We start from the raw sequence: 15083 nt of genomic DNA, 5'->3' as shown, positions 1-15083 counted from the left end.
GAGTAGTATTAAGGCATTCTTTAAATGATTTCCTAGTTACACACTCGTTAAAGTATTCATTATCGGATGGGCACACTTTAAAGGAAACCTGAACATAGAACATGTACTGGGAAAAAAAAGCCCAGTGATTCTATTTTGTCTCATGTTACAGAAATCTATATAGAAATCCTCCACTACACTGTTTTGGTGCTTTAAGACAACTTCAGCAGGAACCTCCCCCCACTCACTGCCCTGTTTACAGTAGGACAAATAGATTGTTAAATGCTGAGCCCTTAGCTAAACGTTGCCTTCTTACTGTTCTTCTGGCAAAAATTAAAGGGAATCCGTCAGCAGGATTTTGCTATGTTAACTGGGAACAGAATGATGTAGGGGTAGAGACTATGATTCCAGCGATGTGCCGCTTCTTAGGCTGGGTGTTTCAATAAAATCAGTGTTTTATCAGCAGGAGGTTACCACTACAGGACTAGGTGTCTTGTGTCTCCTGTCTCACTGCTCTTGTATAACCCCGCCTCCAGCACTGATTGGCAGCTTTCTGCTTACACTGTGCATTGACAGTAAGCTGCCAATCAGTGGTGTGGGCGGGGTTATAAAGAGCTCAACGTTCTGAGCACTGACAACAGGCAGACCAGCAAAGTGATACATTGCTGAAATCATGGTCTCAGCTCCTACATCATGCTGCTCTCAGATTATATAACAAAAACCTGGTGATAGAATCCCTTTAACAGATCTACAGGATTTGAACCTTTTGTCTTTTTTTTGTGGGATTTCTACAAGGTTTAATCATTTTGGTACCACTGAGAAAATGCTTCAGATGAGCTAACAGTACGGACAAGATTATCTCGTTTACTTACATTCACATCTAAATTTATTGATCCTTTTATAATCCTAAAATATTCAGTTTTCTATAAGATCTTGTAATCAATGGGTGCTACCAGTATTCTGGCTCTGCAGTCCTAATACTGCACCCCTAAAAGTCTGTGGGACCCTAATGTCTGTTGTGGCAATAATTTTACCAGAAAATATAGTGTAGCATTCTACACTTTATATTATTTGTAAAATGGCTTAAACTGCGATAGGGCCTAGTAACAGAGACTTCAACCCACCCGAGAACGTAGCCTTAATCACCATAGACATTAGGCTGTCAGCTGGACACGCTGAGATCTAATGTGGATGGGACCTCCAGACTCTTTCCCAACAAATAATGTTGGGGTAGCTAAGGGGTTATTCCCTTCTCCTAGATCCTATCCCAGTATGTAGTAGGTGTAATAATAATAATATTAGCAAATACCTCCAATTAGAAATTTAGTATAGTTCTTCTAATTAGCTATGCCGCTTATCCCTTGTGCAGGGCATTGCAGTAGCTTAGGTATCCATGGCTACGACTACTCATATACTGACAGTTAGTTGTCACTATATAGATACCTAAGCTATTGCAATACCCTGCACAAGGGGTAAGCGACATTGTGAATCAGAAGAACTATACTACATTTCTAATTGGAGGTATTTGCTAATATTATTAGTACACCTACAACATACTGGGGCAGGATCTTGGAGATGGGAATACTCCTATAAAGATCCAGAATTTTGAATTTTTGCACTGGCGATCCTTTCATTTTCAGCAAGATAAGTCGCCCCCAGTGGAGTTTGGCAGCGGCTCTCTCATAGAGAACATAGGAGCGCTTGGCGGAGTGAGAGAGATGGCTGATGTAGCTGCGGACTGAAAGATAACCAAACTATATGTTTACTTATGTATAGTTTACTTATGTATAGTGTATGGGGCCCCTCTAATATTTTAATGTAAAAGAAGATAATGTTTCCGTCATCTATGTGCTTATTAGTAAATAACTGTGAATGTTCCTTCTCCATGAAGCTGATTATTCTGTGTATCTGTTACTTCTGGGTTGTTAGTTTGTGCGGAGACCTGTTCACTAATGTGTCTAATCAGATGACGTTGTTTCGTTATAATTAGGATTTGGGCCCAGAACTTGTCTTCTAAATCTTCCCGTAGACGTATTGTGGCAGTGAATGCTGCAGGACATTAATATTTACAATCCTTTCCATTTCCAGCTGGTCGGCGGAGAATTCGATCTGGAGATGAATTTTATCATTCAAGATGCAGAAAGCATCACCTGCATGTCGGAGCTGCTGGAGCACTGCGATGTAACGTGCCAGGCGGAGATCTGGAGCATGTTCACAGCGATTCTGCGGAAGAGCGTGCGTAACCTGCAGACCAGCACCGAGGTTGGCCTCATTGAGCAAGTCCTCCTGAAGATGAGCTCGGTAGATGACATGATTGCAGGTAATGGACTCTGCTTCCTCTGTTCCGCAAAATTGTTCAGATTCTAAAAACTCCTCCATGTCCATAAGTTAATGCCAGATGCGTTCTGATATTTTCCAAGCACAGATCTTGGTTGATTTCTATTGAAACCCCAGCAGGAGGAGAAGCTTGAATTCTTCAGTAGGAGTCCATGTGGAGCACTTGTAACCCAAAAGTTTTACAATTGGATAGTTGTAAAAACATTTTTTAAGAAGCTTAAAAATAAGAACTGGAAAATGCAGTTTAACAGCGATATCAATGAGATATGAACTAGCTTGTTCTTCTACTTGGCTTTCAAAAGAAATCAATATAGTTGGTAGTAAGAAAGAAACACATGGTCTGTCTCCTATTTCCGTCTCCTATGTCCTCCTCCTGGGAACAAGAACGCCCGCATTTTTTAACAAAATGGGAAGCAGATTTGTGACTCTGACACACAAATAATGTATTAGTTCTCCCTTCCAAGAGGCGAGTTACAAACTTCTCTCATGGTGATCGAGTCCCAACTCGTCTACACGTAACGTTTCTGGAGAATGACTCCGTGTCAGGGTGTTGGGAGGAGGAACGCAATGGTTTACACAGCTTTTGGTCCTGCAGACTTGACTTCTTTTCTCTCTCTCCCGTCTGTCCTAGATGCGTTACTCTACATTTATCTACATTAAACCTCATTTGCTAAATGTTAGCCCATTCAGTCATCTTATCCAGATCATTTTGCAATATTGAAACATCAAGGTCATGTTTATATCCTTCATAGTTTGTGTCTTCAGCAAAGACTGACATTTTACTCTCAATCCTATCCACAAGGTCATCAATAAAGAGGTTAAACAGAATCAGTCCTAGCACAGATCCCTGCTGTCCCCACTGCTCGTAGCACAGATCTCTGCGGTCCCCACTGCTCCCAGTACAGATCCCTGCAGTCCCCACTGCTCCCCCTACAAATCTCAGCAGTCCCCACTGCTCCCCCTACAAATCTCAGCAGTCCCCACTGCTCCCAGTACAAATCCCAGCAGTCCCCACTGCTCCCAGTACAAATCCCAGCAGTCCCCACTGCTCCAAGTACAGATCCCAGCAGTCCCCCCTGCTCCAAGTACAGATCCCAGCAGTCCCCACTGCTCGTAGCACAGATCTCTGCGGTCCCCACTGCTCCCAGTACAAATCCCAGCAGTCCCCACTGCTCCCAGTACAAATCCCTGCAGTCCCCACTGCTCCCAGTACAGATCCCTGCGGTCCCCACTGCTCTTAGCACAGATCCCTGCGGTCCCCACTGCTCTTAGCACAGATCCCTGCGGTCGCCACTGCTCCCAGTACAAATCCCAGCAGTCCCCACTGCTCCAAGTACAGATCCCAGCAGTCCCCCCTGCTCCAAGTACAGATCCCAGCAGTCCCCACTGCTCGTAGCACAGATCTCTGCTGTCCCCACTGCTCCCAGTACAAATCCCAGCAGTCCCCACTGCTCCCAGTACAAATCCCAGCAGTCCCCACTGCTCCCAGTACAAATCCCAGCAGTCCCCACTGCTCCCAGTACAAATCCCTGCAGTCCCCACTGCTCCCAGTACAGATCCCTGCGGTCCCCACTGCTCTTAGCACAGATCCCTGCGGTCCCCACTGCTCTTAGCACAGATCCCTGCGGTCGCCACTGCTCCCAGTACAAATCCCAGCAGTCCCCACTGCTCCAAGTACAGATCCCAGCAGTCCCCCCTGCTCCAAGTACAGATCCCAGCAGTCCCCACTGCTCGTAGCACAGATCTCTGCTGTCCCCACTGCTCCCAGTACAAATCCCAGCAGTCCCCACTGCTCCCAGTACAAATCCCAGCAGTCCCCACTGCTCCCAGTACAAATCCCAGCAGTCCCCACTGCTCCCAGTACAAATCCCTGCAGTCCCCACTGCTCCCAGTACAGATCCCTGCGGTCCCCACTGCTCTTAGCACAGATCCCTGCGGTCCCCACTGCTCCTAGCACAGATCCCTGCGGTTGCCACTGCTCCCAGTACAAATCCCAGCAGTTCCCACTGCTCCAAGTACAGATCCCAGCAGTCCCCACTGCTCGTAGCACAGATGTGTGCGGTCCCCACTGCTCCCAGTACAGATCCCTGTGGTCCCCACTGCTCCCAGTACAGATCCCTGCACTCCACACTGCTGACTATATCCCATTTAGAAAACGTACCATTTATGACGACTTTGTTTCTGGTCATTTGGCCAATTTCTTACCCATCTGCATAAAGTTTCCCCCAGTACCTGCTTCTGTAGCTTCAGTATAAGGCTGGTATGTGGTACAGGATCAAATATATTTGCAAAGTCCAGATAAATCACATCAGCCGCATTACCAACATCCAGATTGGCACTTATCTCCTCATAGAAACCCAACATGCTGAAGTTGGTTTCTTTTTTAGCAATTTTTATTTTATTTTATTTTTTACAGGTTTAACATAAAAAAAATCACAATAATAACATACAATGCAGCGAGGAGCCCTGTCATGAATACACTTAAAAGCAGCTACAAATTATAAAACTGGCACTGAAGTCAGTTATTGAAAGGCTTACCGTAAATGACTTTGGGCCACTGATCTCCCAAGGCAGACACACAGATAGTGATGCCCCACATTTAATTCAGGTCACTCAAGCCTGGCTACAATGGGTTTTGGACATCAGAACTGGCATCAAAATGGGCAGACAGTCGACTTTAACGATTTGAATAAGTAACTGGTGTTTTCCAGGGGTTCAATTATTTTGGGCCACTGATTGACACCACCAGTACATACATAGTGATGGCCTGCATCAAATTCAGATCACTCCAGTCTGGCCCAAACAGGTTCTGGGCATGAGAACTGGCATCAAAGTGGGCAAATAGCCACTTTTCACAGATTTGAGTAAGTGGTGTTTTAAGGGGTTGAATGACTTTGGGCCACTGATCTCACACCACCATTGCATAGATCTTGATGCATCAAAGAAATGTCACTTCAGTCTGGCCCAAATGGGTTCTGGGCATCAGGACTGGCCAGAACCCATTTGGGCCAGGTTAGAGTGACATTACGTTGATTCGGGGCAATCAAGATCTATACAATGGTGGTGTGAGATCAGTTGCCCAAAGTCATTTAACCCCTTAACATTTTCTCATACACCGGCGTACTTCTCCTTGGGTGGTGACGTCGATCGCAGCCTTGCTCAATGATACCTGGCACGTGCTCTTCATACCAGATACACAGTCTAGATTAGAAGTGGAAAAGATAAATGGGCAAATTCACCACGTCATATGATCGTTAAAGGGGCCCGTTGCGTCCCCCGTTAGTTTAGTGAATTATTAGTGATTTTCGGGTATGTGTGGAGGAAGGAACGTACCGGCTCTATCAATCTAAGTGTACCACTCCCTCTGTGCACTCCCTCCTGTACGTACTGTAGCCATAACTCTGAAGAGTTGAGTTAATCACACATGTACAGACAAACGTGCTTTAGAGAAAATATTATTTTGCCTTCAGTGAAAGAATTTGAATCTGCTCAGTTGATACGAAGTGATACTGAATATTTCATATCATGATGTATTTACAATTCTTTATCACAAACCTATCAGCCACTGAATTATTGGAGTTTACAAATTCTATCTTGATAGAGAAAGAAAACTTTGTCCTCCAAGATGGTGCCGCCTGCGCAGTAGAAGCTATCACATCCCTGATAACTGCTACTGCTCAGGTGCAGCCGGTGACATTTTCATACGGATTTTTATTTCCCGGAACTTCAGGATTACATCAAACAAATGTGTATAGAATTCATTACATATGCGATCATGCTGCAACGCAGGCGCCACCGCCGGCCCCTGCCAGACGGTTCCCCCCCAAGATATATATAGTATTCGTTATGTAAACTAGGGGGCAGGTCAGTGAGGGATCAGTGATGTGTCAGAAGCCATACTGGTGAATACCTGATCAGAGCACCACATGAAGACCCCCATAGGCCGCCCCGGAGCACGAACATATCATTAACTGAAAACTGAAAATAAAGACAGATTTCATCACCAAGTATCATTGTAATCAGTATAACGGCGCCGACCTGACACTGTGTAGGTTACTGACCACAATCCTGCTGACAGGTTCCCTTTAAGATTTATATTTTTAAAACATTTAGAAAACCATGAATCATCTCCTTTACACTTCACAAATACTTCTTACTGTGTTTTTTGTATATCTCATAAAATCCCAATAAAATACATTAAAGTTTCTGGGTGTAACGTGCAAAAATGTGGAAACGTTCCTGGGTTTTGAATACTTTTTCAGGGCACTGTGTATGTATGTATAGATAGATAGATAGATATGTGTGTATATATTCACAGTCTCCATTGTAGTCTGTATGTTCCTGCCATCTGCACTTGTCCTGACGTCAGGTGGGGTAAGCTTGGGTCTGTTTTTTTTCACTCTTGTACACGCACTTTCCCACAATTTGCCAGGTTCGCACATTTAATAACTTTTTCAGTCTTCTTTTTTCCCCTATAATTAATGTCAATGTAGGAACTGTCAAATTTACATTTAGTCCTAGCCCGTCACCCCCTGATGAGTTTCAGCCTCTGAAGCTTTCTTGACCCTTTGATCTCACAGCAAGGCTTCATGAAAGTGTGCTGAGGTCCTTCACTGCCAAATTTCGGATTGAAATAGAACAATGGAGAAAAAAAAAAGCGAGCCGACTTGTGAAATGTCTGAATCCTCTGAAAGTGTTAGGACACCCCACTGGTGTAAGGAGAGAGGTCATCTCTTGGCGGTTGAGGGTGAACTAATGGTATTTTTATCTGCCTTTCTAGATCTTCTGGTTGACATGTTGGGCGTCCTCGCCAGCTACAGTATCACAGTCAAAGAGCTGAAGCTTCTCTTTAGTATGTTACGAGGCGAAAATGGAATCTGGGTAAGCTGTGGTCAGGGCCGGCGTTCTCTATTAATGCACTACAGCTTGAGGTTACAATGAAATGTCTCCTGAGGCACATAGGAATAAACCTGTTCCTCCCGCTGATTGAACGTTTCTCTAAAGTAGCCTCAAATAGCGGATCTTAAATTAAGTATTCGGTGATCTATTGCTGTTTATGGGCATTTGTCTGAGAGTGCTTTCACTTAGCATTTGCTACTCTTTCTATTTTGACAGCCGAGGCATGCGGTGAAATTGTTATCAGTGCTCAATCAAATGCCACAGAGACATGGACCCGACACGTTCTTCAATTTCCCAGGACGGAGTGCGGCGGTAAGTGCTTTATTGATGCCAAACTTCTTCAAAGGCTGCAATGTTTGTGGTGTATTAGGTAGGCAGCTATACAAGAAAAAATCTGATCGAAATAATACATTCACCCAAAGGAGTTCCAAGTACTAGTATACCTTAATAAATGCCATTTAATTTGTATACAATCATAAAATCTGTTGTACATTCATAATAAAAATGAGGAGGCCTCCTTGGAGAATTCAGGCTATCAGGTAGAGGGCATATATCGGGAGACATAGTAACATTATAGACGTAGAAGCACATATGTGATACAGCAGAAGCATACTAAGCAGTGTGGGTCATAAGAATCCCTGTATTCACTCACCTGTGGGATAGACAACCAAATACAAAGTTACTGCTCTCCAGAGATGGGAGCGCCAAAGCGTAGGACTCTGATCCATCAACCAAGTCACAGCTGGACTGGAGCTCCGCAAAGTTTCTTACCTCCGAGCATTCCCAACCCTTTTTTTGATTAGCCGGGTTGGTGCAACGTCATGTGCGTCACTCCACATTGATGGGGTCATTCCAGTCTGACTAATCAGAAGAAGAGTCAAAAATGCCGGTAAGTAAGGAGATTCGCAGTCCTCCTGTCCATTGGACAAAGAGGGCTGACCAGGTCGATGGGCCGGAGTCCTTCAAATCGTTCTCTCATCTCTAAGACTCGCCTGTACTACCATATCGGGCAATTAATAAAGTTCTTACCCATTTTGCATCCCTGATGTTGACTACTGCATGTACCTCCTTGATGTACGTTTCGCATGTCCGCTAATAATTCTAATCAAGGATACTGAGACAACTCTGTTCCTGCTGCATGCACTCCATCTATCACATTTCGGGCAGCACGACCCTACCTCGCATGTGTTTTGACACTAAAGTGTCATGACATTAAGGGTAAGTGAACTAAAGCCCATGGTGCCTTCCATAAGGCAGAATAGACTGGAATGTCTCAGGACATGCACACCCCTGGTCTAGGGATCGTTATACTTGGTATGTCCTGTGAGAGCGCTCAGTATCCCAAGTATAGAATGGAAGTACAAGAAAGAGATACAAAAGTGCATGAGTAAAACAAAAATATATAACGTTCATAGGAGCAGCAGCTTATACATTATATCGACCCTTCCCTGTGTAAAAAAAAAAAAAAAAAAGAACCTAATGATTTTAGGAAAGGATCATAAAATTCTTAGCACCCTTTTATATTAAACTTGATTTACAGCCATGACAGCTACTGATATTTAGCTTCACTTTTTGGAAATTTTGTTTCTAACATGTATGGGAATTGCATTATGAGCAGTGGCTTCAAAGTACAGCTTCAGTTTAGTACCAAATTACTTAAATAAGGTTTTACATACAGTAGATACTCTTTTTTTTCCTATTATAGTAATGTACATCTAGATCAATGATGCCCAACTAGTTGCCCTGACGCTACGTATGGCCTAATGTAGAGCCACCAAATGAAGACACATTAATTTGTTCTGCCCAACCATTAAGAAAAGAGGAAAGTATCTGATTTCCTCCTCTGTTCTCTAAAACTGTTATATCTTTACCATGTTTTGTTTTTGTATATGTACACAGATATAGCAAACTTTAATGTTACATCTATCATGTTTTGCACCATTTGTTCACATGACGTGAGAAACACATACAGTACTTACCTGTGGTTTAGGCTACTTTCACACTAGCGTCGGTACGGGGCCGTAACGCGCTGCGTCGGCCCGATGTATACTGTGAAAACAATGCCCGACGTGGGCAGCGGAAGCAGTCTTCCAACGCTTCCGCTGCCCCATTGCAAGGTCCGGGGAGGAGGGGGCGGAGTTTCGGCCGTGCATGGCGGTCTCGACGCACAAAAAAACTTACATGTAACTTTTTTTGTGGCGGCGGTCCGCCAAACACGACGCAACCGTCGCACAACGGTTGCGACGTGTGGCAATACATCACAATGTGTCGGTAATGTTAGTCTATGGGGAAAAAACGCATCCTGCAGACAACTTTGCAGGATGCGTTTTTTCTCCTAAACGGCGCATTGTGACGTGCAGCCAAAAACGCTAGTGTGAAAGTAGCCTTAGTCTGCTCGCACTTGTAATTAGGCATTATTCATAAGAAAAGTCATAACGCTCTGCTACATCTGTTGTTTGACAGATACTGCCAATGCCTCATAAACCCAGTTGGGCTTATAATTTGGGTCCACCAGGTTCCTGTGCCATCCATTGTTTGGGCTGGCATTGCTCTTTCCTGATAGTGTCTGACAAGCCCAGTTGGGCTTATAATTTGTGTCCACCAGGTTCTTGTGCCATCCATTGTTTGGGCTGGCATTGCTCTTTTCTGATAGTGCCTGACAAGCCCAGTTGGGCTTATAAATGGTGTCCAACAGGTTCCTGTGTCGTCCATTGTTTGGGCTGGCATTGCTCTTTCCTGATAGTGCCTGACAAACCCAGTTGGGCTTATAATTTGTGTCCACCAGGTTCTTGTGCCATCCATTGTTTGGGCTGGCATTGCTCTTTTCTGATAGTGCCTGACAAGCCCAGTTGGGCTTATAAATGGTGTCCACCAGGTTCCTGTGTCGTCCATTGTTTGGGCTGGCATTGCTCTTTCCTGATAGTGCCTGACAAACCCAATTGGGCATATAATTTGTCTCCACCAGGTTCCTTTGCCATCCATTGTTTGGGCTGGCATTGCTCTTTCCTGATAGTGTCTGACAAGCCCAGTTGGGCTTATAAATGGTGTCCACCAGGTTCTTGTGCCATCCATTGTTTGGGCTGGCATTACTCTTTCCTGATAGTGTCTGACAAGCCCAGTTGGGCTTATAATTTGTGTCCACCAGGTTCTTGTGCCATCCATTGTTTGGGCTGGCATTGCTCTTTTCTGATAGTGCCTGACAAGCCCAGTTGGGCTTATAAATGGTGTCCAACAGGTTCCTGTGTCGTCCATTGTTTGGGCTGGCATTGCTCTTTCCTGATAGTGCCTGACAAACCCAGTTGGGCTTATAATTTGTGTCCACCAGGTTCTTGTGCCATCCATTGTTTGGGCTGGCATTGCTCTTTTCTGATAGTGCCTGACAAGCCCAGTTGGGCTTATAAATGGTGTCCACCAGGTTCCTGTGTCGTCCATTGTTTGGGCTGGCATTGCTCTTTCCTGATAGTGCCTGACAAACCCAATTGGGCATATAATTTGTCTCCACCAGGTTCCTTTGCCATCCATTGTTTGGGCTGGCATTGCTCTTTCCTGATAGTGTCTGACAAGCCCAGTTGGGCTTATAAATGGTGTCCACCAGGTTCTTGTGCCATCCATTGTTTTGGCTGTCATTGCTCTTTCCTGATAGAAGTTGTGTTGGAGGCTCCGGTTCAAATTATGGAATAAAAACCTACAAAGTAAACTATCACCTGAACTAGGAAGAAAAAGTTAGGCATCAATCCATCTGTCTAAAGTCAAGTATCTGTCTATCCATTGACCTATCCCTAGTGAAATGTGATGTGCAGCCATACTAAAGCTTAACTACTGGGCAAGTGATGTCCTATCCACAGTATATTTATAATTTGCTGATCGTTAAGGGTTCATCCCCTGGAGACCCCTATTAGTCCTGAGAAGTGGGTCTGACATTCACCATTAGAATAGAGCACAGGTGCCACCACTCCCTTCATTCTCTATTATCTGCCAAGTCCCATAGTCATTGAAGCACGGCATTCTAACATGATATTGCATAGCCCTGATCTTGAGATTAGTGGGGGTCTCTGTAGTTTACCCCCACGGATCAGCAACGTATCTTGCTCTGTTACTAGAATCTCTTTAAAAGTAAGGGAATTTTCACACCTAAGGCGGCAAAAAATGCGTGTCGGAGTACTCTGGTTTTTAGCTGTGATTAGTGGAACCAGAGCAAAGCTTCCTGTGAATTTACCATGATTGCTTTGCAGAAGACACCTGGTTTAGTATAGCTGCCATGTTTCTTTTTGTAAAGGTTCCTATCCTTTTCTCTTAATTATGAATTCAGATTGTCCGTTTTGTTTTTGTGATGGAGCTGCCGACCACATGCTGTAAAGTAACGTGTGTGCTTTCTAATATGTTCCCTCTCTTCTCACTTTAGGCTATTGCACTGCCTCCTATTGCCAAGTGGCCTTATCAGAATGGTTTTACCCTGAACACGTGGTTTCGTATGGATCCTTTAAATAACATAAATGTTGACAAAGATAAACCTTACCTCTATTGGTGAGTGAATGTGTCAGTGGGATTTATTTTGTTATATATTGGGTATATTTTATACATATTGTGGTGTTTATATTCCTTACATTTAGTATCCTTTCCCAGTATCGTGATCCCTTTAACTCCATGTGCCGTATTTTATATTCTTATTTTACATTTTCTCTGGCCTCTATGCTGTATCCATTACCTGCACACCATCCTTTCTATACATTCACATACATATGGGCATTTAAAATGTGATTTCCAGTGATCGGTCCGTTCTGAATATCCTTTTACGACTCCGTACCTTACAGTTTTACTGAGAATTTTTATGTATTTTTCTTTGTGACCTTTTATAAGCTCAAATCATGCCGGCTTGTTTCAGATTTACATTTCTTGTCCATTGGGTTCTTTATTTTTCTATTATATTTTCTATTCCATACGCCGGCGTATACCGTACCTGATGTGTCACGCCACCGCCTGCAGCTATTAACATGGCGGGTGATTGTATCTGAGGCTTTACAATGATTGAACTAAAAGCTCTTGTATCAAGGGAATCACACGACGATATTGTCATTTTATACCTATGCGATTTAACACGAGGCTATGTGATGGATCTTAAAGGGAAACTGTACTATTGAGAGCGGTGTCTGCAGACAGGATGTCATAGAGCAGTGGGGGCTGATCAGACTCATTATACATTTTAGTGGGAAGAGGTTCAGTCAGACTTTTATTTTATTCATTGTATGCCTGAGTCCAGTGGGCGGTCCTATCCACTGACTGACAGTCTTCCCTGTATGAGAGATTGCTGTCAATCACTTAAGACCGCCCACTGGACTCGTATGCAAAAAACCCCAAAACACTTGGGATCTCAATGAACAAAATACGAGTTATACTGCATCTCTTCCAACAAACATATTTATCATTCTGCTCAGCGTCTTCTCTTTACCGTGCCGTCCATCGTACTGTCACACCATGACAAGTGCTTTCTAAAGAAAACCCTCTGTCAAGGTGACAATGTACCATGTGCCTAAAGAGTATCCTATAAATGAAAAAGACCGCATAAAGACCACCATCCTTGGTGTAAGACCGCCATCCTTGTGCATAGCCGTTTATGGCAAACCACATTGTGCGACGCACAGAAAGGAGATTCCAGGTGTCCTCTTTTTGGGTACAATATAGAACGCTGAGGCATGAAATCCAATATGTCTCCTGTTCGTCTTCATTTACCCTCTCCCACCCTACTATGGAAACCAATTTACACTATGGTTTACAAAATGCTGGGGGCAGGGGAGTAGGTAGCACTATGAATTGCTTAAAAGGGAATCTGTCGCCAGGTTTTTGCTACCTTATTTGAGAGCAGCCTAGCGTAGAGCAAAAGAAGCTGAATCCAGCGATGTGTCACTTAGATTACTGGGTGCAGCGGTTGTGACAGAGTTTTTAGATGCAGCGTGAAGCAGTGCTCAGAATACTGTATGTACATAGTCTAACAGTGATTATCTGAGGAGGGGGCGTGACGACTTGGAATAATGTAACTAGTGCGGGCGGTGATAATGTCCTAGTGATAAAACCTTCATTGTAAGTAAACGGCACATAGCCTGATAAGTGGCACATAGCCTGATAAGTGACACATCGCTAAATTCAGTGTTTTAATCCCTACCAAATGCTGTCTACGGATTACATAGCAAAAATCTGCTGACAGATACTATAAAAAAAGTAATAATTTAGCCAGGTTTTTTATAATGGATGGAGATATATATATATATATGTGTGTGTATGTATGTATGTATATGTGTGTGTATGTGTATATATATATATATATCTCTCTATATTATATATAATATATATACAGTACAGACCAAAAGTTTGGACACACCTTTTCATTTAAAAAAAAATTATGTATTTTCATGACTATGAAAATTGTAAATTCACACTGAAGGCATCAAAGCTATAAATTAACACATGTGGAATTATATACTTAACAAAAAAGTGTGAAACAACTGAAAATATGTCTTATATTCTAGGTTCTTCAAAGTAGCCACCTTTTTGCTTTGATGACTGCTTTGCACACTCTTGGCATTCTCTTGATGAGCTTCAAGAGGTAGTCACAGGCAATGGTCTTCCAACAATCTTGAAGGAGTTCCCAGAGATGCTTATAATAATAATAATAATAATAATAATAAAAATTTTATTTATATAGCGCCAACATATTCCGCAGCGCTTTACAACTTATAGAGGGGACTTGTACAGACAATAGACATTACAGCATAACAGAAATCACAGTTCAAAATAGATACCAGGAGGAATGAGGGCCCTGCTCGCAAGCTTACAAACTATGAGGAAAAGGGGAGACACGAGAGGTGGATGGTGACAATTGCTTTAGTTATTTGGACCAGCAATAGTGTAAGGCTCGGGTGTTCATGTAAAGCTGCATGAACCAGTTAACAGCCTAAGTATGTAGCAGTACAGACACAGAGGCTATTAACTGCATAAAGTGTATGAGAACATGATGCGAGGAACCCGATTATGTTTTTTTCTTTTTTGAATGGGCCACAACGGGATAGTTAGGTTAATGCGTTGAGGCGGTAGGCCAGTCTGAACAAATGCGTTTTTAGGGCACGCTTAAAACTGTGGGGATTGGGGATTAATCGTATTAACCTAGGTAGTGCATTCCAAAGAATCGGCGCAGCACGTGTAAAGTCTTGGAGACGGGAGTGGGAGGTTCTGATTATTGAGGATGCTAACCTGAGGTCATTAGCGGTGCGGAGGGCACGGGTAGGGTGGTGGACTGAGACCAGAGAGGAGATGTAGGGTGGTGCTGAGCCATGGAGTGCTTTGTGGATGAGGGTAGTAGTTTTGTACTGGATTCTGGAGTGGATGGGTAGCCAGTGTAATGACTGGCACATGGTAGAGGCATCGGTGTAACGGTTGGTGAGGAATATGATCCTGGCAGCAGCATTCAGGACAGATTGGAGCGGGGAGAGTTTGGTAAGAGGGAGGCCGATTAGTAGAGAGTTACAATAGTCCAGACGGGAATGAATAAGAGAAACAGTAAGAGTTTTTGTAGAGTCAAAAGTAAGAAAAGGGCGAATTCTAGAAATGTTTTTGAGATGCAGATAAGAAGAGCGAGCCAGTGATCGGAGTGGGGGGTGAATGAAAGCTCGGAAGATGCTTAGCACTTGTTGGCCCTTTTGCCTTCACTCTGCGGTCCAGCTCACCCCAAACCATCTCGATTGGGTTCAGGTCTGGTGACTGTGGAGGCCAGGTCATCTGGCGTAGCACCCCATCACTCTCCTTCTTGGTCAGATAGCCCTTACACAGCCTGGAGGTGTGTTTGGGGTTATTGTCCTGTTGAAAAATAAATGATGGTC

The 15083-nt window shown here is 43.6% G+C and overlaps 1 protein-coding gene across 6 annotated transcripts in view; it reads left to right on the top strand.

Moving 5' to 3' along the window:
• NBEA (neurobeachin) overlaps window positions 1-15083 on the top strand; it is an 838139-nt gene that overhangs the window by 184675 nt on the left and 638381 nt on the right. For all 6 annotated transcript variants that reach the window (XM_077298228.1, XM_077298226.1, XM_077298223.1 and 3 more), the window contains exons 2-5: window positions 2068-2299; window positions 7097-7197; window positions 7432-7527; window positions 11618-11739. In XM_077298228.1, the coding sequence (XP_077154343.1) occupies window positions 2068-2299; window positions 7097-7197; window positions 7432-7527; window positions 11618-11739 (551 nt within the window). The remainder of the gene's footprint in view (window positions 1-2067; window positions 2300-7096; window positions 7198-7431; window positions 7528-11617; window positions 11740-15083) is intronic.

The sequence above is a fragment of the Ranitomeya variabilis genome, chromosome 3 (assembly GCF_051348905.1).
Source record: "Ranitomeya variabilis isolate aRanVar5 chromosome 3, aRanVar5.hap1, whole genome shotgun sequence".
In the NCBI taxonomy this organism is placed as follows: domain Eukaryota; kingdom Metazoa; phylum Chordata; class Amphibia; order Anura; family Dendrobatidae; genus Ranitomeya; species Ranitomeya variabilis.
The sequence above is the reverse complement of the archived record's forward strand: the minus strand, read 5'-3'. Positions and strand labels throughout refer to the sequence as shown.